Source organism: Rhinopithecus roxellana, chromosome 8 (genome assembly GCF_007565055.1).
Source record: "Rhinopithecus roxellana isolate Shanxi Qingling chromosome 8, ASM756505v1, whole genome shotgun sequence".
In the NCBI taxonomy this organism is placed as follows: domain Eukaryota; kingdom Metazoa; phylum Chordata; class Mammalia; order Primates; family Cercopithecidae; genus Rhinopithecus; species Rhinopithecus roxellana.
In genome coordinates, this window is record NC_044556.1 from 41,081,342 (window position 1) to 41,106,757 (window position 25,416).

The window sequence follows — 25,416 nt, forward strand, 5'->3', positions numbered from 1 at the left end:
GGACCTGGGGCTTGGCCCTGGGCGGACCCCGCTGCAGTGGCCCCCCCGGTCCGCCCGGGGCGCTGTGGCTGCGGCTGGTCTGGAGGGGGCGGTGAAGCCTCGGGGAGGGGAGAGGAGGGGAAGGGAGAGGAGGGGAGGGGAGGGGAGGGGAGGGGAGGGGAGAGGTGGAGAGAGGGGAGTGTTGGAGGCGCTGGAGCCGAGCCGGGCCGGCCGGGCGGGCGGGGAGGAGGAGGAGCCGGGCGGGCTGGCGGGCGGCCGGGTGGCGGCGGCGGCATGGCGGAGCCGAGCGGGGCCGAGACGAGGCCCCCCATTCGGGTCACCGTCAAGACCCCCAAGGACAAGGAGGAAATTGTGATCTGCGATCGAGCCTCGGTCAAGGAGGTAGTACAGCAGGCGGGAGGCCGGGGGAGCGCGGAGGAGGGGTCTGCGAAGAGATGGGGGCCTCCCTCACGGTCTGGTGTCCCGGAGGGCCCCGGAGAGGAGAGCGGGGGCCAGCTGGGACTCCGAGGAGCTGAAGGGAAGTAGAGTCGGGTAGGGGGCGCCCTGCTAGGGGAGATCTTGGGGAGCGTGGCGCGTGTTGGGGGGCGGGTTTTGTCTTGTGGCCTGGGCTGGGGGCGTGGTGGAGAGTGAGGAGGGGACACCTTGCACCGGGAAGGGGGAAGGACCCTGGGTTTGAGGGGAGTGTGCCGGAGTGGGGGCCCAGGCAAGGTGCTAACCGAGAGAACGGGCCGGGGGCAGGCGGAGAGCGCCGGCGCCTACTCTGTGCCTCAGAGAACGCCCAGTGTTCTCTGAGCGACGGGGCTGTCGGGGGAGGATTTCCCTGTGCCCAGATCCTTCCCACTCTTTGAAATCGACGTGGTTACATTTGGTTCTCAGCTCTTCTGAGATTTACACGGTGTGCAGTAGGTGCTCAATAAAATCTTGTTGAATGAGGGACTGTTGCCTGTGCTCGCCACCCACTGTGGCCGCTCCATAATTTCACATAGGCGGGGCTTAAGATAGGCCATCTGGTTGGAAGAGAGGGATCTGGAAGCTGCCTCTGCTTAACAAGTGCACTGTTTCTACTTAAAGTGTGTGTTGTTTTGTTTTGTGTTGTGTTTTGGAGGGGCTGGTAGAATTTGGGAAGTCTAACTCCATCCTTGCTCCCTCCCTAACCACATAGAATTACTAAATTTCAGAATTTAAATACTGTACTGTTCCCTGCAAAGCTGAATTTGAAAATGGCTATCATTGAGTGACTATGTTTAGTTAAGAGCCTGGACTTTGGTGTCAAGACCTGAGTTCTGGTCTGCCTGTGGCAAGTTACCTTACCTCACTGATCCTCAGTTTTCTCATCTTTAAAATGGAGATAAGGCTGGGCGTGGTGGCTCACGCCTGTAATCCCAGCACTTTGAGAGTCTTAGTTGGGTGGATCCCCTGAGGTCAGGAGTTCAAGACCAGCCTGACCAACATGGTGAAACCCCATCTCTACTAGAAATACAATTAGCTAGGCATGGTGGTGTGTGCCTGTAGTCCCAGACACTCGGGAGGCAGAAGCAGGAGAATCACTTGAACCTGGGAGACAGAGGTTGCAGTGAGCCGAGATCGCGCCACTGCACTGCAGCCTGGGCGACAGAGCGAGACTCCATCTCAAGATAAAAATAATAATAAAATAAAATGAAGATGATAATATACTATATCTTTAACTCGTGAATAGGTAGTGCTCAATAACTGACATCTATTTGTTGTAGTTGTTACGAGAATGCTGGAAATAGAGAGGAGAGAAAATTGGGTCTCAGAAGGGTGAAGGTCCAAGGCTGTTGAAGGAGTTGGGGTGGGGGGAGGCTGCCCTGCCTCACAGAGAACTAGTTGGAGGGACTGAAGCTGGGAGGCAGATGGCAACAAGAGCTTTCTCAGGTGGGAGACTCTGGGATGGAGCTGAGAGAAGAGCCTCTCACTGGTTCATCTCCTTTGTTAAGAAAGGAGATGCTGGCCGGGCGCGGTGGCTCAAGCCTGTAATCCCAGCACTTTGGGAGGCCGAGACGGGCGGATCACGAGGTCAGGAGATCGAGACCATCCCGGCTAACACGGTGAAACCCCGTCTCTACTAAAAAAATACAAAAAACTAGCCGGGCGAGGTGGCGGGCGCCTGTAGTCTCAGCTACTCGGGAGGCTGAGGCAGGAGAATGGCGTAAACCCGGGAGGCGGAGTTTGCAGTGAGCTGAGATCTGGCCACTGCACTCCAGCCTGGGTGACAGAGCGAGACTCCTTCTCAAAAAAAAAAAAAAAAAAAAAAAAGAAAGGAGATGCTTATTGCAGCTGGAGGAATGGCATCGAGACTACAGAAAGGACTTCCCATGACTAGAGATGAGAGCAAGAGAGTGCAGAAGCTGTTGAAGAAGAGTCAGGGTCCCTGGTAGGGGGAGTCCAGGCAGCCTCCACAGTGACCTCTGCCTCTTGATCACAGTTCAAAGAGGAAATCTCCCGGAGGTTTAAGGCTCAGCAGGATCAGCTGGTCCTGATCTTCGCAGGCAAGATCCTCAAGGATGGGGACACACTGAACCAGCACGGAATCAAGGACGGGCTCACTGTCCATCTGGTCATCAAGACCCCTCAGAAGTAAGTTCAGTAGCAGAGCAGATCCAGCTTCTGATTGGGCCTCCCCATCTAATACTTTCTCACTCATTGCTAGACCATACCCAGAGGGCCTAAGCTGAGGCCCAGGCAGGTAGCTCCTGGATGAATATGATCTCATCTCTAGGGGAAGGGAACCTGATTTACCACTCCCAGAATGCCCTGAAGACAGATAATACTAGCTCCTTTCTCCCTCTGCTGGTTTACTGACTGCCCTCCAGCCATCACCCCACTCCAGCCTCAGGGCTGCTAGGAGGGGGCTTGAGTTAAAATAGTAGTCCCACAGCAAGCACAGAGATTGTCGAGGTACCTTCCCTTTTCTAGTGCTCACTCCAACAGGATTCTCCTTTCTCTGTCCTCAGGGCTCAAGATCCAGCTGCTGCCACTGCTTCTTCCCCCTCCACACCTGACCCTGCCTCAGCACCCTCCACTACGCCTGCTTCACCCGCCACCCCTGCCCAGCCCTCCACCTCTGGCAGTGCCTCTTCGGATACTGGCAGTGGAAGCCGGAGGAGCAGTGGTGGGGGGCCCTCTCCAGGGGCTGGGGAGGGACCCCCCAGTGCTACTGCGTCCATACTCTGTAAGCCCTCAGAGGGGAGAGCACACTCTTGTTTGGGGTTGGGGAGTTGGGGAAAGCCAAGAGGAGGAAGAAACAGGAGTTCCTGATCCTGGTCTGATGGGGTAGGGGACCTCATGACATAGAGTTCCAGACATTGATACTTGATTCAAGTTGGGGAAAAAATTAGTCTGAGGAGTTCTCAGAGGTGGGGATCATGGCTAAGGGTTAGGAGTGAGGGGAGAAATGGGGTTGGGGATGTGGGGAACCCTAGGTAAAGAGAATGGAAGACTGTGAGTCTGGGGAAAAGTTAGATCCAGCAGTAGCCAGATGGGCCACTCATTCAACAGACCATTGCTGGTTGCCTTCTCTCTGCTCTGTTCTATGGTGCAGCCTCAGCCTTCAGAGAGGCCTCAGTCTAGTAGGATCACATTTTTTTGCCAGCAGTGGATCAGGGCTAGGCTGTGGGAATGATTGGAAGAGGAACATGTGAGAAGCATTTGGGGCCTGTCCTGGAGATCCAAATTCAGTGGCTCTGGCTAAGTGAGGACAGGGATCTTGTGGCAGACTGTGACCCTGCCCCCCTCCCACAGCTGGCTTTGGGGGCATCCTGGGGCTGGGCAGCCTGGGCCTGGGCTCTGCCAACTTCATGGAGCTGCAGCAGCAGATGCAGAGGCAGCTGATGTCCAATCCTGAGATGCTGTCACAGATCATGGAGAACCCCCTGGTCCAGGATATGATGTCTAACCCTGACCTGATGCGTCACATGATCATGGCTAACCCCCAGATGCAGCAGCTGATGGAGCGGAACCCTGAGATCAGCCACATGCTCAACAACCCTGAACTCATGAGGCAGGTGAGTATGAGAGGGCTAGAGAGCTGGAGGACGCTGGTGCCCAGCCATGCCCTGCCCAGCCTTTCCTACTTTGTCCTTCATTGGTTTGTTCATTCATGTATTCAGCAGTTTTGAACACTGAAGGTACAGGGATGAAAAGACAGGCCTAGCTCTTCAGGAATTCCAGGTGTCAAAGGGAAGTGGGACAAGTAAACCAGCAATTAGAATACAATGTGATCAGTGCTATCATAAGGATAATCACGGAATCCTCTAGGGGCATAAAGAAGAGCTCCTGACCCTACCCTGAGGCTTAGAGGAGGCCTTAAGAAATGTCACCAAGCTGAGACCCAAAGGAGGAAAATGAACCAGGGGGAAAAAAAGAGAAGAGCATTCAGGGCCGAGGGACAGCAAATATAAAGGCCTGGGAGTGAAAGATAGTAGGTTGTTTGGGGAGCACTGTGGCTGGGCAGGGCCCAGTTGGGAAGGGAGACTGTTGTGATGTTGCTCTTTGGGAGTTCCAGCTCATGGTCCACTCCACCAGAGGATCAGAGTAGACGATCTTCCCAGCAGGGCTGTGGACACCAGTGTTGGACTCACCAGAAGATAAGTTATGTAAGATCAAGGACTTGTGAGTGTTTTGTTCACTGTCTAGAACAGTGCCTGGTGCATAGTAGTCACGCAGTAAATATTTATTGAATGAATGAATTACAGGACAAGAGATATCAGAGTTCTAGGAAGTTGGGCATATCAGTTATAAAGGTGTCTTAGAAAAGGCAAGTGTGGAGCAGATTTGGGAAGGAGAGGGAATGTATTCCAAGTTGAATGGGAACAAGTAGTTAACACTCATTTTTCTGTGATGAACTCCCCTGGGGTTGACATAGCCACCTCTTATTGAGATTGTGCCATTGACTCCATAGAAGAAAGCCCCCATTCTCAGTGTTTCTCAAGGTTCAGGCAGGCCAAAGACTTGGAGGTGGGAATTAGAGGGTGTCAGTAGCTTTATTCCAGCCTGAATCCTTTCCTTCCCCAACTTGCAGTCATTTACCAGGAATCACAGTATGGTCTTGAACAGACCGACCAACCTGGCTTTGAACACTGTCTTCACCACTCAGTGACTGTGTGTCCCAGGGCAGCCAGGGCAGCAAGTCAGTTAACATCTCTGAGCCTGTTTGCTCATCTGCAAAATAGGGACAGAAATAACCACCTGAGATGGTTATTGTGGAGATTATATGACTTGAATTCTGTAAACTACTTGGCCCTGTGCCCATATACAGTAGGTGCTCAGTAGATGTTAATTTTCTCTTCTGCCTCCTCCCCTTTCTTTCTGTGTCCTTTCTGACTCAGTTTCCTTGTGCACCCTGACACTTCTTTGGACACTCTGAGCCTAAGGGAGGGAAGCTGCTGCCCTCACTTCAGCTGGGATCATTGTTCTCCACTAGAAAAAGCCAACCAAAATACCCACAGGGAGGCAGGCCTGGAGCCAAGATTACAGTAGAGGAAGGAAGTCCAGTTTATTCTACTTTCTGTCACTGTGGGGCAGTTCCTGGGTCCTGGTCCTGATCCTAACACAGACCCCCTTCCTCAAGGCCCACCCTTTTCCTAGGTTGGTGCTCCCCTGGTTCCGGGGCCCATCTTGTCTCTCTCCCTTGATCAGACAATGGAGCTTGCTCGGAATCCAGCCATGATGCAAGAAATGATGCGGAACCAGGATCGGGCCCTGAGCAACCTTGAGAGCATCCCTGGAGGGTATAATGCCCTCCGCCGCATGTACACGGACATCCAGGAGCCCATGTTCAGTGCTGCCCGGGAACAGGTGGGATTAAGGGCCAGGGTAGTGGGTCGGGCTGTCTGGGCTCAATATTCCGTACCCCTACCCCAGGCAAACCTGGGTCTGCTCTTCTTTCTTTCCCCAGTTCCCTGAGGGGTGGGCCTTGGCTTGAAGGCAGTTCTCAACAGTGCATATCCGGGGATGGTCCAATTTGGCATGGACAAAAGATAAGCAGAGGTCCTTGTGGAAGTGGGTGAGGCATAGCATCCATCCAAGGAACTTGACATCCTTCTGACAAACTTCTTGTACCAGGGGCTCAAAGTCCAGGTGGCAGGCCTGAGGTCAGACGCCAGCCCTGATACAACATGTCTCAAGTATGGTCCATGGATCACCTGCATCAGAATCACCTGGGGAGCTTGTTGATAATGAGAATGGTCCCCACCTTTGAGCTGCTTATTGAATCCATTTCTAGGGTTGGGTCCCAGGATTATACATTTTTTTTTTTTTTTTTTTTTTTTTTTTTTGAGACGGAGTCTAGCTCTGTAGCCCAGGCTGGAGTGCAGTGGCGCGATCTCGGCTCACTGCAAGCTCCGCCTCCCGGGTTCCCGCCATTCTCCTGCCTCAGCCTCCCGAGTAGCTAGGACTACAGGCGCCCGCCATCTCGCCCGGCTAGTTTTTTGTATTTTTTAGTAGAAACGGGGTTTCACCGTGTAGACCAGGATGGTCTCGATCTCCTGACCTCGTGATCCGCCCACCTCGGCCTCCCAAAGTGCTGGGATTACAGGCTTGAGCCACCGCGCCCGGCCAGGATTATACATTTTTAAAAATGCTTTATGAATCCTATTCAAATACACACACACACACACAAAATAGATAAAAATATAGCATTCTTTTTTTTAAAATCAATGTTGCCCTAACATGTTGCCATATATAATTTCAGGGCCCTTTGGTTTTTTATTTTTATTTTTTGAGGCAGAGTCTTGCTCTCTTGCCCAGGCTGGAATGCAGTGGCACAGTCTCGGCTCACTATAACCTCTGCTTCCCAGGTTCAAGCAATTCTCCTGCCTCAGCCTCCCTGGTAACTAGGACTACAGGTACATGCCACCACGCCCAGCTAACTTTTTGTGTTTTTAGTAGAGATGGGGTTTCACCGTGTTAGCCAGGATGGTCTCGATCCCCTGATCTCGTGATCCACCTACCTCGGCCTCCCAAAGTGCTGAGATTACAGGCGTGAGCCGCTGCACCTGGCCATGGTTCTTTTTAAAAATTTAATTTTACATGAAACACATTCTATGTTTGTATGTTTGAAATTTCAAAAGTTGGCTGGGTGCGGTGGCTCACGCCTGTAATCCCAGCACTTTGGGAGGCTGAGGCGGGCGGATCACGTGGTCAGGAGATCAAGACCATCCTGGCTAACACAGGGAAACCCCATCTCTACTAAAAATACAGAAAATTAGCTGGGTGTGATGGTACGCGCTTGTAGTCTCAGCTACTTGAGAGGCTGAGGCAAGAGAATCGCTTGAACCCGGGAGGCAGAGGTTGCAGTGAGCCAAGATTGCGCCACTGCACTCCAGTCTGGGCGACAGAGCGAGACTCCATCTCAAAAAGAAAATTCAAAAGTTACACAAAGTAAACAAAACAGTATTCTAAAAAAGTATGGAAAAGTATATAGGCCAAAAAAAGGTTTACAGAAGGGATCCCTCTGTTTCCATCTCCCAGCCAGTTCTTTTCTACCTCAGTGGTAGCTAATGTTAGTGTTTTGTTTATTTTCCTAGACATATTTAATATTTGCAAATAAGACATAGGTAGAGTTGTAGCCTTTACAAACCCCTCTCCTATTCTTTTTCTCTCCAGAGGTAACTACTATGCTGAAGTTGAAACTGGGGTTTATCATTGTGATTCTTTCATTATCTATGTATATGTCTATAAACATCTTATATTGTCATATTTTTAAATATGAGGTGGTACCTTGCTGGTCTTATTATTTTGACTTGCTTTTTTTTTTTTGAGATGGAGTCTCACTCTTTTGTCCAGGCTGGAGTGCAGTGGCGCAATCTCAGCTCACTGCAAGCTCCACCTCCTGGGTTCAAGCGATTCTCCCGCCTCAGCCTCCTGAGTAGCCAGGACTGCAGGCATGCACCACCACGCCAGGCTAAGTTTTTTTTTGAGACAGAGTCTTGCTCTGTTGCCCAGGCTGGAGCGCAGTGGCGCCATCTCTGCTTACTGCAACCTCCGTCTCTTGGGTTCACGCCATTCTTCTGCCTCAGCCTCCCAAGTAGCTGGGACTACAGGCGCCCGCCACCATGCCCGGCTAATTTTTTGTATTTTTAGTAGAGATGGGGTTTCACTGTGTTAGCCAGGAAGGTCTCGATCTCCTGACCTTGTGATCTGCCCGCCTCAGCCTCCCCAAATGCTGGGATTACAGGCGTGAGCCACCGTGCCCGGCCTAAGTTTTGTATTTTTTTTTTTTTTTTTTTTTTTTTTTGAGACGGAGTCTTATTCTGTCACCCAAGCTGGAGTGCAGTGGCCAGATCTCAGCTCACTGCAAGCTCTGCCTCCCGGGTTCACGCCACTCTCCTGCCTCAGCCACCCGAGTAGCTGGGACTACAGGCGCCCGCCACCTCGCCCGGCTAGTTTTTTGTATTTTTTAGTAGGGACGGGGTTTCACCGTGTTAGCCAGATGGTCTCGATCTCCTGACCTTGTGATCCGCCCGCCTCGGCCTCCCAAAGTGCTAGGATTACAGGCTTGAGCCACCGCGCCCGGCCAAGTTTTGTATTTTTTAGTAGAGATGGGGTTTCACCATATTGGCCAGGCTGGCCTCCAACTCCTGACCTTGTGATCCACCTGCCTTGGCCCCCAAAGTGCTGGATTACAGGTGTGAGCCACCGCGCTTGGCCGCTTTTTTTTTTTTTTAAATACAACCTTTAAAAATGTTTTGTGTTTGGCCGGGCGTGGTGGCTCAAGCCTGTAATCCCAGCACTTTGGGAGGCCGAGACGGGCGAATCACGAGGTCAGGAGTTCGAGACCATCCTGGCTAACACGGTGAAACCCCGTCTCTACTAAAAAATACAAAAAGCTAGCCGGGCGAGGTGGCTGGCGCCTGTAGTCCCAGCTACTCGGGAGGCTGAGGCAGGAGAATGGCGTAAACCCGGGAGGCGGAGCTTGCAGTGAGCTGAGATCCGGCCACTGCCACTGCACTCCAGGCCGGGCGACAGAGCGAGACTCCGTCTCAAAAAAAAAAAAAAAAAAAAAAAAATGTTTTGTGTTTTTATTTTGTTTTGTTTTTTTGAGACTAAGTTTCACTCGTTGCTCAGGCTGGAATGCAATGGCATGATCTCTGCTTACTGCAACCTCCGCCTCCTGGGTTCAAGTGATTCTCCTGCCTCAGCCTCCCGAGTAGCTAGGACTATAGGTGCCCACCACCATGCCCAGCTAATTTGTTTTGTATTATTAGTAGAGATAGGGTTTCACCATGTTGGCCAGGCCAGTCTTGAATTCCTGACCTCAGGTGATCCACCCACCTCAGCCTCCCAAAGTGCTGGGATTATAGGCGTGAGCCACCGTGCCCGGCCTAAAATTGAGAAACTTTAAAAATATTTAATTCATTTAAAAATGACAATTTATTACAAGTTGGTGGGGCACATGCCTGTAATCCCAGCATTTTGGGAGGCTAAGGCAGGTGCATCACCTGAGGTCAAAAGTTTGAGACCAGGCTGGCCAACATGGCGAAACCTCATCTCTACTACAAATACAAAACTTAGCCAGGCGTGGTGGTGGGTGCCCATTGTCCCAGCTTCTCAGGAGGCTGAGGCAGGAGAATCACTTGAACCCTGGAGGCAGAGGTTGCAGTGAGCCGAGATCGTGCTATTGCACTCCAGCGTGGGCAACAGAGCGAGACTCAGTCTCCAAAAAAAAAAAAAAATGTATTACAAGTTAACATAAATACCATTATTTTGAAAAATAACTTTATTTTCCAAAACAAAACTTTAGAGGAAAGTGTGGCCTTGTTTTACATTTTTGCAGTTCTCTTTGATGTCTGGTTTACTACAAGACAGCTGGTTCTCAGATCTGCATTCAGTTTGCAATGTCACATGTCTTGTAGACTTTGGAAAACTCCACTGTATCCTCATGAGATAATAAGAGTGAAAAAGGCAAATTCATGTCTTAGAATTATGAAAACAGTTTTAACGCTTGCAGGGGTCCCAGGACCACGCTTTGAGAACCGTTGTTTTAGAGGAGTTTTATAGGCTTTAGAATAAATATGTCAGGCACATAGTAGGTGCTCAATAAATGACGGTTGTTATCACTGTGGGTAGTTCAGGAAAAGAGATTTCGTCCTTAGAGTGTACCAGGAAGAAGAAAGCAGAGCCCAGAACAAGGTGGGGTGGGGTGAGGTGCTAGGCAAGTATCAGAACAGGAAATCTGAAACAGGGACAGAGGCTGAAACCATGGTGTATGAACCCTGGCCTGTGAGCTCTGTTATCTGAACAGGCATCCGGTGAGGTGAGGGGAACAGCTCAAGAGTAGGAGAATCCTTGGTCAGCCCCAGTCCCCATGGCCCAGTTTGAATAAACAGGAAAAGCAACTCAATATGAAACCCTGTGGTGGAGAGGAGCTGAGGTAGGACCACCTAGGAACTCAGGAGAGGAAGCTACTGAGCATTTAGACCATGAGAAAGGCTGACTAGGGAAAACTGAGTCTGGGACTCCCTCAGTCAGAGCTCTGTGCTAGGTGCTGGAGGGGAGGAGGTTCCGGTGTTGCCTTTAGGCAGCATACCTTCCCATAGGGTATGGACCTGAGACATCCTGGGGAGCACAGTGAGAAGCCTGGTAGGGCGAGGTGGATCAGAAGTAAACTGAGGCGGCCGGGCGCGGTGGCTCAAGCCTGTAATCCCAGCACTTTGGGAGGCCGAGACGGGCGGATCACGAGGTCAGGAGATCGAGACAATCCTGGCTAACACAGTGAAACCCCGTCTCTACTAAAAATACAAAAAACTAGCCGGGCGAGGTGGCGGGCGCCTGTAGTCCCAGCTACTCCGGAGGCTGAGGCAGGAGAATGGTGTAAACCCGGGAGGCAGAGCTTGCAGTGAGCTGAGATCCGGCCACTGCACTCCAGCCTGGGAGACAGAGCCAGACTCCATCTCAAAAAAAAAAAAGAAGTAAACTGAGGCTTGTTCGGCTGAAGCAGCCAGTGTGTAGAGGTAGGTTTTGGAGTGGGAGGGGAAAATCTAGAGAGGGCATATTTTGCCGGAGGTGTGTTCTGCTAGGGGCCGCCACTGTGGTGTGCTGGGGTGGACAGAGAATGCCAGGTAGGGGACCTGGGGAGTGAGAGAAAGGTTCTGAGGAGTTAGGATTAGTCCAAGGAGGCTGGGGAAAGGGAAGGTCGGGGTTCAGGTAGAGAGCCAGATTTGACAGCCCACTCCCATTAAGCCAGTAGTTACTTATTGAGCACCTACTTGTGTCGGGGCTGGGGGTGCACAAGCAAATCTGACATTGTCTCTGCCCCTTGAGGTACAGGAACACAAGTATTTGGCTACATAATGGGAAAAGTATGTGTAAAGTGCAGTGGGTTACATAGGAGATGTTTAGAGACCAAATATTGAAAGCCACAATGGGGAATGGGAAATTTTCAATTATCTGAGAGGTTCAGTTATGCAGTCACTAGCATCAGCTAGCTCCCACCCTGTAGAGCAAGGAAGGAGCTATCCATTGTGGGGCAAAGAACTGAACTGAGGACCTCCAAGGTCTTGGATCTCTCTCCCTTTTCTGGGGAAGGGGAGGCTATTAAGTAAGAGGAGAGAATGGGCCTAGCCCTTGTCCCTGATTTGTTTCAGTCCTTAACCCAAAACCTTTCCCTCCTCCCAGTTTGGCAACAATCCCTTCTCTTCCCTGGCCGGGAACTCCGACAGCTCATCCTCCCAGCCTCTGCGGACTGAGAATCGAGAGCCCCTCCCTAACCCCTGGAGCCCCTCGCCCCCCACCTCCCAGGCCCCCGGGTCCGGTGGGGAGGGCACCGGAGGATCGGGGACCAGCCAGGTGCACCCGACAGTCTCGAACCCCTTTGGGATCAATGCGGCTAGCCTGGGGTCAGGTATGTCCTAGGATGGAAGGAGCTTAGTGGGGTCACCAGGGTAGCCCCTCTGCCCCAGGACTGAATGGGTTTCATACTGCTCCAGGATTTTGAAGACAGAGGTGAGACTATCAAGGCCACAGAGGGGGCTCTGCCGTCTGGGACAGTGGCCGGGTGAGGGCTGGTTCTGGCCGCTCTGCCGTCTGGGACAGTGGCCGGGTGAGGGCTGGTTCTGGCCATGTCCTGATATCCCTGGGAGTGACCTAAGTAATGGCTCATGAGTAAACCAGGCCCCACTTCCTAAGCTCCATGAGCACCTCTGGTATTATCCAGTGTAAAAGGGTCAGACTGCTGTGGGGAGAGGGGGCTGGAGAGGAGAGGCAGATGTGAGGCTGAGGGAAAGGGATGTGCAGGGCTTGCCATGTACGGAAGAACAGGTTATGCACTGCTCAACCCTAGAGGATGCTCCATTTATCTGGACTATGACTGTACACATGGCCTGGGGGATGTCTTCAGCAGATGACCTAATTTCTCTGCACTCTGGGGGATATCTTGATTGGGAATGTTCCTTCCCTCTGTGTGTTTTAGTTTCCTTATTTGTAAAATAAGGACTGGAACTTGATCCATTATTTTATTATTATTATTATTATTATTTTTTTTTTTTGAGACGGAGTCTTGCTCTGCTGCCCAGGCTGGAGTGCTGTGGCTGGATCTCAGCTCACTGCATGCGCCGCCTCCCGGGTTCACGCCATTCTCCTGCCTCAGCCTCCCGAGTAGCTGGGACTACAGGCGACCGCCACCTCGCCCGGCTAGTTTTTTGTATTTTTTAGTAGAGACGGGGTTTCACCGTGTTAGCCAGGATGGTCTCGATCTCCTAACCTCGTGATCCGCCCGTCTCAGCCTCCCAAAGTGCTGGGATTACAGGCTTGAGCCACCGTGCCCGGCCTATTATTTTTTTTTTTTTGAGATGGAGTCTCGCTCTGTCACCCAGGCTGGAATGCAGTGGTGCTTTCTCAGCTCACTGCAAGCTCTGCCTCCCAGGTTCAAGTGATGCTCCTGCCTCACCCTCCCAAGCAGCTGGGGACTACAGGCATGTGCCACTACGCCCAGCTAATTTTTTGTATTTTTAATAGAGACAAGGTTTCACCATGTTAGCCAGGATGGTCTCCATCTCCTGACCTCGTGACCCACCCGCCTCGGCCTCCCAAAGTGCTGGGATTACAGGCGTGAGCCACCACGCCTGGCCTTCATCCATGATTTTAAAATTGTGCTCCTGCATCCTGGAAGGGTCTTCATCTCCAGGATGAGGAAGGACCCAATGGGAGAGGCTGCAGCCCTCCTGCCCCAGCTCCAGCCAGACTATTAACAAACTTGGTTTCTGAGTGAGATTTGGTGTGAGGAAAGGGTCTCTGCTGCTAAGACAAGTTTGATCTAGATGATATTTAATCATTTCTTTCCAAATCAGACATAATTTGAGCTTATGGCAGGAACAGTCCAGAGGGGCATAAATCAGACCCAGTTCCTAGCTGGCTTGCCCTTATCAAGTAAATGGAAAAGGGGCCAGGCCAAAGCAGGGCAAGATGACCTTGGACTTGGTAGAAACTTGGACTCATGCCCCAATCCTAGGGTGCCCACTGGACCATTGCTTTTCTGAGTTTTGTAGTCATTTGGTGTCTGAAGTAAGGTAGATTGAAGTGAGGCCTTTGGTTTCCATCTGGACCCTTTCTCTCCTGTTTTCTTTTTTTCCCCCTTGTCCTAGGGATGTTCAATAGCCCAGAAATGCAAGCCCTCCTCCAGCAGATCTCTGAAAACCCCCAGCTGATGCAGAATGTGATCTCAGCACCCTACATGCGCAGCATGATGCAGACGCTTGCCCAGAACCCCGACTTTGCTGCTCAGGTATCAAACCAGCATGAGGAGAGTGTTGTTGGGGAGAGAGTTTCTCTTGGCTGGGGGCAGTTTCTTGTGGTCAAAACACTGTGGAGCCGGACTGCCTGGGTTTGCATCCCAAGCTCTGCTACTTCCCAGCTGTGTGAGCTAAGCAAGTTATTTAGCCTCCCAGTTTCTTCATCTGTAAGATGATAATAAGAATAGTTCCTCCCTCCTATAGTTGTGAGGATTAAATGAGTTAATACACATTAAGTGCTTAGAACACGGCATGTAACAGAGTAAGCTCTGTGTACCTGGATATGTTAGCTGTCCTCATCATCATCAGACCCAGGGCTGAGCAGCCTGACTCCTCTTACTCTTCATTGCCCAGAGCATAGTTCCATTTCCTCTCACTGTCCCACTTAGGCCTTCAGGATTCTTTGAGATCCCTGGAGAAGCTGGCCAGATTTCCTGCAGTGGTAGGGGGTGCCGAGGGAGTCTGAGACTGTGGGGAAATTCTTAGGGTGAAAAGGCCCAGGTTTCCCCCTGCTACCTTCACCCTGGCAGATGATGGTGAATGTGCCGCTCTTCGCGGGGAACCCCCAACTGCAGGAGCAGCTCCGCCTGCAGCTCCCAGTCTTCCTGCAGCAGGTGAGTGAGGAACCTAGATGGGTGGAGGTTGAGGGCAAGGGGTAGTCCCTGAAGCCCAATGGGTGGAAATGAAGTTGGGGCAGAGCTTGACTCTGGACTCCTAGTTGAGGTTGTCTCCTATTTCCTGCCACCTCTTGATGCCTTTCTCTGCTTATTTCCCACCAGATGCAGAACCCAGAGTCACTCTCCATCCTTACCAATCCCCGAGCCATGCAGGCATTGCTGCAGATCCAGCAGGGACTACAGACCTTGCAGACCGAGGCCCCTGGGCTGGTACCCAGGTGAGGGTAGGGCAACAGGAGGGCAGCAAGGTTCTGGCAACTTCTCCCCTTCAACTCTTCTCTCTGCCACTCTCTCAGCATCCTTGTGTCTCTGAGGGTCTGTCTTCCTGTTTCTTCCAACTGCTTTTCCTTCTGGATCTTAACATTCTCATCACTTTCTTGGATGCCATCTCCTACCTCTTGGTCTCTCTTGCCTACAGCCTTGGCTCCTTTGGGATGTCCCGGACCCCAGCACCCTCAGCAGGCAGCAATGCTGGGTCTACGCCCGAGGCCCCCACTTCCTCGCCAGCCACGCCAGCCACATCTTCTCCGACAGGGGCTTCCAGTGCCCAGCAGCAGCTCATGCAGCAGATGATCCAGCTTTTGGCTGGAAGTGGAAACTCACAGGTACATGAGGCAGTGGGGGCAGGTGCTGGGAGCATCACTTTGATCCTGGGAGGTTTCAAGGGAAGCAATAGAATGGAGGCAGTAGGGCAAGCTTGAGAGTCAGGTCGTGTTCTGCCACTTACTAGCCTTGGGCAGGTTACTGATCCTCCCTGAGTTCAGTTTGTGCAGATGTGAAATAGAGATGAGAAGAGTAATGGTACTTACCGTGCACTACGTACTGTTCTAAATGCTTTAGATTTCGGAGCTCATTTACGACTCATTTACCGCTTTCCTCACAACGGCTTCATGAGAAAGATATTATTATTATTTCTGTGTTAAAGATGGGGAAAACTAAGGCCCAGAAAAGTTAAATGGTTTACTCACTTACTTAGCTAGTAGATAATGAAGCCAAGACTCAAACCCAGGCATTCCACCTCCAGAATTTGCACTATACCATTTCCGCTTATATCAAAGGATCCTTTTGCTAATTAAAGCAGCCCCCATCTCCGAGACTCTGGGGAGGGGGATTCTGCGAGGTGAGGTAACCAAAGCCCTGGGAAAGTCAAGGCCAGGGGCTGGCAGGAGGGGCAGGGATGACCTACCTTGAGTGAGCCTCTTAACCTTTCTCTGACCTCTGTGACTCATCTGGAAAAGCCATTCAACCAAAATGTATGTTTATATAGCTTTGTGCAAGGCACAAGAGAGCTAGACTAGGTGATATCCAGTCCAGGTGCAACCCAAGTTAAATTCTGTGGACTGGCCGGGCGCGGTGGCTCACACCTGTAATCCCAGCACTTTGGGAGGCTGAGGCAGGCAGATCATGAGGTCAGGAGATCGAGACCATCCTGGCTAACATGGTGAAACCCCATCTCTACTGAAAACTACAAAAAAAAAAAAAAAAAAATTAGCCAGGTGTGGTGGCAGGCATGTGTAGTCCCAGCTACTCAGGAGGCTGAGGGAGGAGAATGGCGTGAACCCAGGAGGCAGAGCTTGCAGTGAACCAAGATTGCGCCACTGCACTCCAGCCTGGGCAACAGAGCGAGACTCCATCTCAAAAACAAAAAAAGATTCTGTGGACTGGGATGAGAAGCAACAAGGAGCACTGGAAAGGGCTTTCTTTTTTTTTGAGGTGGAGTTTTGCTCTTGTTGCCCAGGCTGGAGTGCAATGGTGAAACCTCTGCCTCCCGGGTTCAAGTGATTCTCCTAGGATTACAGGCATGCGCCACCACACCCGGCTAATTTTTTGTATTGTTAGTAGAGATGGGGTTTCACCATGTTGTCCAGGCTGGTCGTGAACTCCTGACCTTAGGTGATCTGCCTGCCTTGGGCTCCCAAAGTGCTTGGTGCATGCCTATCATCCCAGCTACTGGAGAGGTTGAGGCAGGAGAATCACTTGAACCTGGGAGGTGGAGGTTGCAGTGAGCTGAGATCGTGCCATTGCACTCCAGCCTGGGCAACAAGAGCGAAACTCCATCTCAAAAGAAAAAAAAGCCAGGCCAGGAGTGTGACTCATGCCTGTAATCCCAATGCTTTGGGAGGCCAAGGCAGGAGGACTGCTTGAGGCCAGGAGTTCGAGACCAGCCTGGGCAATGCAGGGAGACCCAGTCTGTAAAAATTTTTTTTCTTTTTAAAAAAAGCCTTAGTGCAGGCTGGGCATGGTGGCTGACGCCTGTAATCCCAATACTTTGGGAGGCCAAGGCAGGTGGATCACTTGAGGTCAGGAGTTCAAAACCCACCTGGCCAACATGATGAAACCCTGTCTCTACTAAAAATACAAAAATTAGCCGGGCTTGGTGGCATGTGCCTGTAATCTCAGCTATTCGGGAGGCTGAGGCAGGAGAATCGCTTCAACCCGGGAGGCAGATCATGCCACTGCACTCCAGCCTGGGCAACAGAGCAAGACTCCATGTCAAAAAAAACAACAAAAAAAGACCTAGTGCAGTGGCTCATGCCTGTAATCCTAGCATTTAGAGAGGCCAAGGCAGGAGGATCACTTGAGACCAGACTGGGCAACATAGCAAGACCCTTTCTCTACTAAAAAAAATTTTTTCTTTATTTTTTATTTTATTTTTATTTTTTTGAGATGGAGTCTCACTCTGTCCCCCATGCTGGAGTGCAGTGGCACAATCTCGGCTCACTGCAACCTCCGCCTCCTGGGTTCAAGTGATTCTCCTGCCTCAGCCTCTTGAGTAGCTGGGACTATAGGCTCCTGTCACCACGCCCAACTAATTTTTGTATATATAGTCTCAGGGTATCACCATGTTGGCCAGTCTGGTCTCGAACTCCTAACCTCAGGTGATCCACCTCCCTGAGCCTCCCAAAGTGCTGTGATTACAGGCATGAGCCACCACGCACACGCACTTTTTTTTTTTTTTTAAGACGTACTCTGTCGCCCAGGTTGGAGTGCAGTGGCGCAATTTCAGCTCACTGCAACGTCTGCCTCCCGGGTTCAAGCAATTCTTCTACCTCAGCCTCTCAAGTAGCTGGGACTACAGGCATGCACCACCACATCTGGGTAATTTTTTGTGTTTTTGGTAGACATGAGGTTTCACCACGTTGGCCAGGCTGGTCTTGAACTCCTGACCTCAGGCAAACTGCCAATCTTGGCCTCCCAAAGTGCTGGGATTATAGGCATGAGCCACCGTGCCCAGCCAAAAAAAAATTTTTTTTTAATTAGCTGGGCATGATGGTACACACCTGTAGCCCCAGCTACTCAGGAGGCTCAGATAGGAGGATCACTTGAGCCCAGGAGATAAAGGCTGCAGTGAGCTATGATTCTGCCACTATATTCCAGCCTGGGTGCAAGACGCTGTCTCAAAAAAAAAGGAAATACTTCTCCTTTATAGATAACTATTGATCAGTGAAACAAAATTAAATAGCTTCTTAACTGGGACCCTTCTTAGCCTTTCATGTGGTTGTATGTGTGATGATTATTAGGAGGGGACTTGGAGGTCATGCTTACTATGCATCTTATTTGACCACAGAGTATCTGGCTTTTGGAGTGCCTGTTAACATTTCCAGTGTTTACAGAAGGTAATGAGGAATATACACTGATCTAGGCCTATCAGTTATCTTGAAAATCTAAAAAAGATATCCGCCTGCCATATTATTATACAGTTATTTTATTTTTGAGACTTAGTCTCGCTTTGTTGCCCAGGCTGGAGTGCAGTGGCGCAATCTCACCTCACTGCAAGCTCTGCCTCTCGGGTTCATGCCATTCTCTTGCCTCGGCCTCCTGAGTAGCTGGGACTATAGGCGCCCGCCACCACGCCTGGTGAATTTTTTGTATTTTTAGTAGAGATGGGGTTTCACCATGTTAGCCAGGATGGTCTCGATCTCCTGACCTCATGATCCGCCCGCCTCGGCCTCCCAAAGTGCTGGGATTACAGGCGTGAGCCACCGTGACCGGCCATTACACATTTATTTAGGACTTGGGACCTAGGCTCCTGGGCCCCATTTGCAGCTCATCTTTCCTGCCCTCCTGATTGACTCAGGATACTAGAGAAGACCTGCTGGTCTTAGAAACTCTTAATTCAAATAGGGACCCCAAGATTAATCCTGTGCCCACTTCACAAGGCCTGTCCCCTCCAGGTGCAGACTCCAGAAGTGAGATTTCAGCAGCAGCTGGAGCAGCTCAACTCCATGGGCTTCATCAATCGTGAGGCCAACCTGCAGGCCCTGATTGCTACAGGAGGGGACATCAATGCAGCTATCGAGAGACTGCTGGGCTCCCAGCTCTCCTAATCCCTCGGCCCATGCCTCCTGCCTCTCCCCTCCCTCGATGTCAGCGTTTGGTTCTTCTGTCAACCCTTACCCTCTGCAGCTTGTCATCCCTTCCATCTTCTCCCTCATCCTCTCCAAACAGCAGGGTGACTTTAGAGGCATGGGCTCCAACCCCTTAGCTCTGTCTGAGAATTATGGTTTTACTGCTACATCTCTAACAGAATCTTCTCTCCTGGTCTCCTTGAGCAGTGCTACTTAGTTTTCACAGTTTCATTGATTGACTCTACCTCCTTGCCCCACACCACCTTTTGCAATCTTTAAACTTTCAGTGGCTGTGCAGAGTCGAAGGAGAAACCAGCTGTCTGGTTTACTGGAACATAGTCTTCCATCTATACCACTAGGGTTTTGTCTTATGTTTACTTTTGGTAACTCTCTTCCTTCTTTTTCTCCCTACTCCCCACCCCTAGCCCAACCAATGCTAGAATTTCTTGCTCTGAAGGAGGAGCAGGTGAAACACGTGGTGATTTTCCTCCTCAGCCCCTATTCTGGTCACTTCATTCAGCACTTTTTCATGGGCACTGTTGGGACTTCCAGGGTAAAGAGGAAGACGCTCGTTCTCTCGGTCTGAAGAGGGAGATGAGACAGCCCTCTGGACAGGAATTAACAAACCCTGGACCAGCCCAGTGGAAACTGGTGTGAAAGAGGAGGGAATGAGATTATTTAGAGGAAGGGAATAGGGGAGACAGCCTGAGTAAAAGGCTTGGAAGTTGGAATTGGGGAGCAGAAGCACTCATAGCTCTTTTAGGCAGAAGAATCCAGGCCCAAGCTGGCAGAAGAGACTTAGAGATGCTAATGGAATTTGAACTGAAGAAAGGAGCTCAATGAAGCTAAGCGCCATGCCCCACGAGGGGTCATATTGGCTTTATTTCCTCAAACACACGTGCTTATATGCACACACACACACATTTCCATGGACCCAGGACTTGCTTGTGTCCCCAGGCACCAGTAATTTGAGCCCCCCTCCAAAGACATGAAGGGGGTTGGGGTCTGTGTGAGTAGTGGGGAGGTGCGTGTGTATCCGCATGTGTCCTTACACTCTTAAGTTGTGTGGGAAGTGGATTCTTTGTTGGTTTCTGGTTCAGAGTGCTTTCCCACTACCAGAGAAAAGTGGGTAAAAGGGTCAGTCCATTGCAGGAATACAGGAGAGCTAGGTCCCTTGGGGCTCTGGATGCTGGGTGACCCAGAGGTAATGTGGGTATCCTTTCGGAAGCTGTCAGAGCTGTGACTAGCACCCTTATCACCCCCACGGGAATAGTAGAGGGTTTTTTTTTCGTCCAGAGCCCCTGGGCTTTCAGTTCTTAACTATTTCCCTCCAGGCCAGAAAGTTTTCTCTAAGGAAGGAGAGGAGAGGGTGGCAATGATGCCTTTGATCTGGAATTGGACATTGCTCTGTCAGAGCACAGAGGAGGCTCATATCACTTCTTCCCTCTACTTGGCCCAGCTGCTTGGAGGACCGACCCCATGGCTGAGAATATGATGGCAAAAGGAAGAGTTTGCTCCAAGTGGGAAAGGGTCCCAAGCAGTCCAGAGAAGATGTCTGTGTGGCTTTCCCTCCCTACCTCCCCCAGCTCCCACACTGGCCTTTGTAAATAAATGGAGTGGTCTTTGTTGTGAGAGTGTGTTTGCGTTTGTTTTTTGAGGAGGAAGAAACTGGCTGAAGACAACTTCTTGGTTTTCCAGGGCAAGAATTGTGATCTAGAGGAATTTGAGGTTTAGTTCAGTTACTACAGATGTTAAGAAATATTAAAAGTGGCCGAGATCACGCCATTGCACTACAGCCTGGGCAACAAGAGCGAAACTCCGTCTCAAAAAAGCAAATATTAAAGGTTTTAGCCTGGTAACATAGGGAGACCTTGTCTCTACAAAAAATTTAAAAATTAGCCAGGCATGGTGGTGTGGGCCTGTAGTCCCAGCTATGTGGGAGGCCGAGGCAGGAGAATCACTTGAGCCCAAGAAGTCAAGCTGCAGTGAGCTGTGATTGCTCCGCTGCACTCCAACCTTGGTGACAAAGTGAGACCCTGTATCAAAAGAAAAAAAAAATATATATATATAGAGAGAGAGAGAGAGAAGGTTAAGGGATAACTGACGATGGAGGTATCAATAATATATGACTTGGGAATGGGGAGGATTGCATTCTTCCATTCCCCATCCTTAAGACCATTGGGTATCTGAGATCTCTTCTCCCACTTCCCCTTAGGGTCAGGTGTGGTAGAGGAAAATATGAATTGTAAGATTATTGCCTCCATCCTCTGATCTTTTCGCAAGATTGCTCTCCCCTTACCTTAGGTTAAAAAGTAAAACAAAGCCAGGCATGGTGGCTCACGCCTGTAATCCCAGCACTTTGGGAGGCCGAGGCGGGTGGATCACAAGGTCAGGAGTTCGAGACCAGCCTGGACAAGATGGTGAAACCCTGTCTCTACTAAAAATACAAAAATTAGCCAAGCACAGTGGCAGGCGCCTGTAATCCCAGCTACTTGGGAGGCTGAGGCAGGAGAATCCCTGGTACCAGGGAGACAGAGATTGCAGTGAGCTGAGATTGTGCCACGCCCTCCAGCCTAGAGGTGACAGAGCAAGGCTCCGTCGCAAAAAAAAAAAAAAAGTAAAACAAAAACAAGAACTCTTGTAGTCAGGTTTTCTGCAAGTGATATTTGGTAGTTATTAATCTTGAGCTCTGAGACTAAACCTAGCATTACCACTAATCATGTAAGTTTGAGGAAGTCTTTTCACACCTGTGGGGTTTTATCTTTTGTACAGTGAAGTTATGGACTACGGTTTTGTGGAACATGAATAAGCCAAGAGTGGGAGGTTCCACTTTGATAATGGTAGACTAGATGCCTGAGATCAATACTCTCACTAGATATTTTAAAATCTGGGAAAAATACATGAAAAATCTAAAAAGCATCAAAGGGTGAATAAGACTGACTGGGAACCCAGAGGGGAAAGAAAGCTCTAAAGACTGGCTGCCTTTGATCTAGAGGCCTATTAGGAAAAGGTTGCTGAGAGGCTGAGCTGTGGTTTTGTTTTTTTTTTTTTTCTTTTTTTTTTTTGAGATGGAGTTTCACTCTTGTCGCCCAGGCTAGAGTGCAGTGGTGCAATCTCAGCTCACTGCAACCTCCCCCTCCCAGGTTCAAGTGATTCTCCTGCCTCAGCCTCCCGAGTAGCTGGGATTACAGGCACGTGCCATCACGCCCAGCAAATTTTTGTATTTTTAGTAGAGACGGGGTTTCACCGTGTTGGCCGGGCTGATCTCGAACTCCTGACCTCAGGTGATCCACCAGCCTGGGCCTCCCCAAGTGCTGGGATTACAGGTGTGAGCCACCACACTCCACCCTAAGCTGTGTTTTTGAGGGCCTTGAAGGAGTGGGAGAGCTAAAGGGACAAAAAGTTGGAATCTGCCAGCCTGTATATATATATATATATATATATATATATACATTTTTTTTTTTTTTTTTTTTTTTTTTGAGATGGAGCCTTGCTCTGTTGCCCAGGCTGGAGTGCAGTGGCGTGATCTCCGCTCATGGCAGCCTCCACCTCCCAGGTTCAAGCAGTTCTCTGCCTCAGCCTTCCAAGTAGCTGGGATTACAGGCTTCCGCCACCATGCCCGGCTAATTTTTGCATTTTTAGTAGAGACGGGGTTTCACCATCTTGGCCAGGCTGGTCTTGAACTCCTGACCTCGTGATCCACCCACCTCAGTGTCCCAAAGTACTGGGATTACAAGCGTGAGCCACTGCGGCCAGCCTTGTTTGTTTTTGAGACACAGTCCTGCTCTGTTGCCGAATCTGGAGTGCAGTGGTGCTGTCATGCACTGACTCCAGATTCAACCTCCTGGGCTCAAGCAACCGTCCTTCCTGCCTCAGTCTCCTGAGTAGCTGGGACTATAGAGGCATGAGCCATCTCGCCCAGCCAGAAAATACATTTTAAAGCAACTAGAGAATAAAGACGCTTTATTCTCAAAGGAGCAATAGACTGCTACTTGCAGGCTGGGCGCAGTGGCTCACGTCTGTAATCCCAGCACTAAAAATATAAAAATTAGCTGGGCATGGCGGTGCACACCTGTAGTCCCAGCTACTCAGAGGCTGAGACAGGAGAATTGCTTGAACCCGGGAGGCAGAGGCTGCAGTGAGCCGAGATCGCACCAGTGCACTCCAGCCTGGGCGGCAGAGCGAGACTCAGTTTCAAAAAAAAAAAAACGAACAGAAAAAAAAGAAAGAAGGGGATGGGCTGGGTGCAGTGGCTCACACCTGTAATCTCAGCACTTTGAGAGGCCAAGGCGGGAAGACCGCTTGAGCCCAGGATTTTGAGACCAGTCTGGACAACATGATGAAACCCCATCTCTACAAAAAAATTAAAAAATTAGCTGGGCATGGGCTGGGCGCAACAGCTCATGCCTGTAATCCCAGCACTTTGGGAGACCAAGGCGGGTGGATCACCTGAGGTCAGAAGTTCGAGACCAGCCTGGCCAACATGGTGAAACCCCATCTCTACTAAAAATACAAAAATCAGCTGGGCACGGTGGCTTACGCCTGTAATCCCAGCACTTTGGGAAGCTGAGGCAGGTGGATTGCCTGAAGTCAGGAGTTCAAGACCAGCCTGGCCAACATAGTGAAACTGCATCTCTACTAAAAACACAAAAAATTAGCTGGGCATGGTGGGGGGCACCTGTGAGATTGCACCATTGCACTCCAACTGGGGCAATAAGAGCAAAACTCTGTCTCAAAAATATAAATAAAATAAAAATTAAAATACAAAATTAGCTGGGCATAGTGGCAGGTGCCTGTAATCCCAGCTACTTGGGAGGCTGAGGCAGGAGAATCATTTGAACCCGGGAAGTGGAGGTTGCAGTGAGCTGAGATTGTGCCATTGCACTCCAGCCTGGGCGACAAGAGCAAGACTCTGTCTCAAAAAAAAAAAAAAAAAAAAAAAAAAAATTGGGGGGCATGGTGGCGCACACCTGTAATCCCAGCTACTTGGGAGGCTGAGGTGGGAGGATCACTTGAGCCCTGGAGATTGACGCTGCAATGAGCCATGATGGCCCCACTGCACTCCACCCTGGGCAAGAGTGGAACCCTGTGTCAAAAAAAAGAAAAGAAAGAAAAAGAAGGAAAGTAAAAGAAAACAAAGAGAGAAAGAAAGAAGGAAGGAAGGAAGGAAGGGAAGGAAAGGTAGGAAGGAAAGGAAAAAAAGGAAGGAAGGAAGGAAGGAAGGAAGGAAGGAAGGAAGGAAGGAAGGAAGGAAGGAAGGAAGGAAGGAAGGAAGGAAGGAAGGGGCCAGGCGCAGTGGCTCACTCCTGTAATCCCAGCACTTTGGGAGGCCAAAGTGGGCAGATCACAAAGTCAGGAGATCGAGACCATCCTGGCTAACACAGTGAAACCTCCTCTTTACTAAAAATACAAAAAAAAATAGCTGAGTGTGGTGGCGGGCGCCTGTGGTCCCAGCTCCTCAAGAGGCTGACACAGGAGAATGGCATGAACCTGGAAGGCAGAGCTTGCAGTGAGCGGAGATCATGCCACTGCACTTCAGCCTGGGCGACAGAGCAAGACTCCGTCTCAAAAAAAAAGAAAAGAAAAGAAAGAAAGAAAGAAAATAATGGCGGAAAGAAAGAAAAAGAGAAAGAGAAAGAAGGAAAGAAAGAGAAAGAGAAGAGAGAGGGAGGGAGGGATGGAGGGAAGGGAGAAGGAAGGAAGGAGCAAGAAAATGGGATGTTCAAAGAGATAAAGTGGTGAAGGGATTTAATACATCTAGCAAAAAAAAAAAAAAAAAGAGGAAAACCTGGAATCATGAGGCTCACACATGACATTCACAAAAATAAAATGTGCTTTATTTCTAAGTGGAAGGATTACACTCTCTGCTCTTCTGGCTTCTGCCCAGAGCTTTCCTTGGAGCCCCTTGGAGATCTGGACCATCACCCATTAGTGAAGCTCACAGCTGAGTCAGTCTCGCCTGGGCTCCTCGTTGCTCCAGGGTCGGATGCCTTGTTTTCCTCCACTGACTTCTGCTTCCTGTGGCAGCAGCTACATAAGTATTGGCAAAACATGGACAGACTCCAGCCAGACAACTTGGTTTCATTGGTGGATAAGCTCAAGCTACTTTCCAAGTGCTCAGGTGCTCCTTGTGCCTCACTTGGTAGATTCTTGAGTACGGGCATTGCCTCCGTCCTGTCCTAGGTGATTGCAAAGAGGTAGGGGGCCCCTCTGCTTGGTCCTCCTCCTCTTCCTCATCCTCCTCGTCCTCCTTGTTCTCCTTGTCTTCCTCTTTCACCTCATTTTTCCTCAGCTAGAGAATGCAAACTTTGTTCTGCTTCCGCCTGTTTGTCTGAACAAGGCTGGGATCTTCTTCCTTGGGGGAATTCAAGAGCAAGGAATGAAGCATGCTCTCCACCAGCCCATCCTGTTACATATGGGACTTTGCATCTGTCATTGGGGGAGGTGAAGTGCCGCAGAGAAGCATGGAGATCAGAGAGCAAACCTAAACCCAGCGCCCATCTGTCTGTGAGAACTGAGTAGACAGTAGAGGTTAAAAAACACTGTCCTGGCCTGGAAGACACGTTCACTTAAAATACTAAAGACAAGCTACAAAGCAGTATCTGCAAAGGACACATAGGCATATCCTGAATGCATTAAATG

The 25,416-nt window shown here is 50.3% G+C and overlaps 1 protein-coding gene across 2 annotated transcripts; it reads left to right on the plus strand.

Annotated features, from left to right (window-relative positions):
- Window positions 1–152: 152 nt before the first annotated feature.
- UBQLN4 (ubiquilin 4) lies at window positions 153–20,406 on the plus strand. Of its 2 annotated transcripts, none has more exons than XM_030935602.1 (11): window positions 153–381; window positions 2,447–2,598; window positions 2,976–3,193; window positions 3,763–4,025; window positions 5,659–5,817; window positions 11,638–11,863; window positions 13,602–13,741; window positions 14,279–14,362; window positions 14,528–14,643; window positions 14,844–15,030; window positions 18,601–20,406. In XM_030935602.1, exons 1-11 carry the CDS (start codon window positions 274–276, stop codon window positions 18,751–18,753), a joined length of 1,806 nt encoding a protein of 601 aa, XP_030791462.1. In that variant the 5' UTR covers window positions 153–273; the 3' UTR covers window positions 18,754–20,406. The 2 variants fall into 2 exon arrangements, with proteins under 2 accessions (XP_030791462.1, XP_030791463.1); XM_030935603.1 differs by having other exon boundaries at window positions 244–381; window positions 2,511–2,598.
- The last annotated feature ends 5,010 nt before the right edge of the window (window positions 20,407–25,416 follow it).

Excerpts from the sequence above, each read along its gene's own strand:
- UBQLN4 (XM_030935602.1), top strand. The coding sequence starts at position 274 with ATGGCGGAGCCGAGCGGGGCCGAGACGAGGCCCCCCATTCGGGTCACC. Across the intron at positions 3,194-3,762 it reads TGCTACTGCGTCCATACTCT|CTGGCTTTGGGGGCATCCTG; the intron begins GTAAGCCCTCAG and ends CCCCTCCCACAG. Across the intron at positions 15,031-18,600 it reads CTGGAAGTGGAAACTCACAG|GTGCAGACTCCAGAAGTGAG; the intron begins GTACATGAGGCA and ends TGTCCCCTCCAG.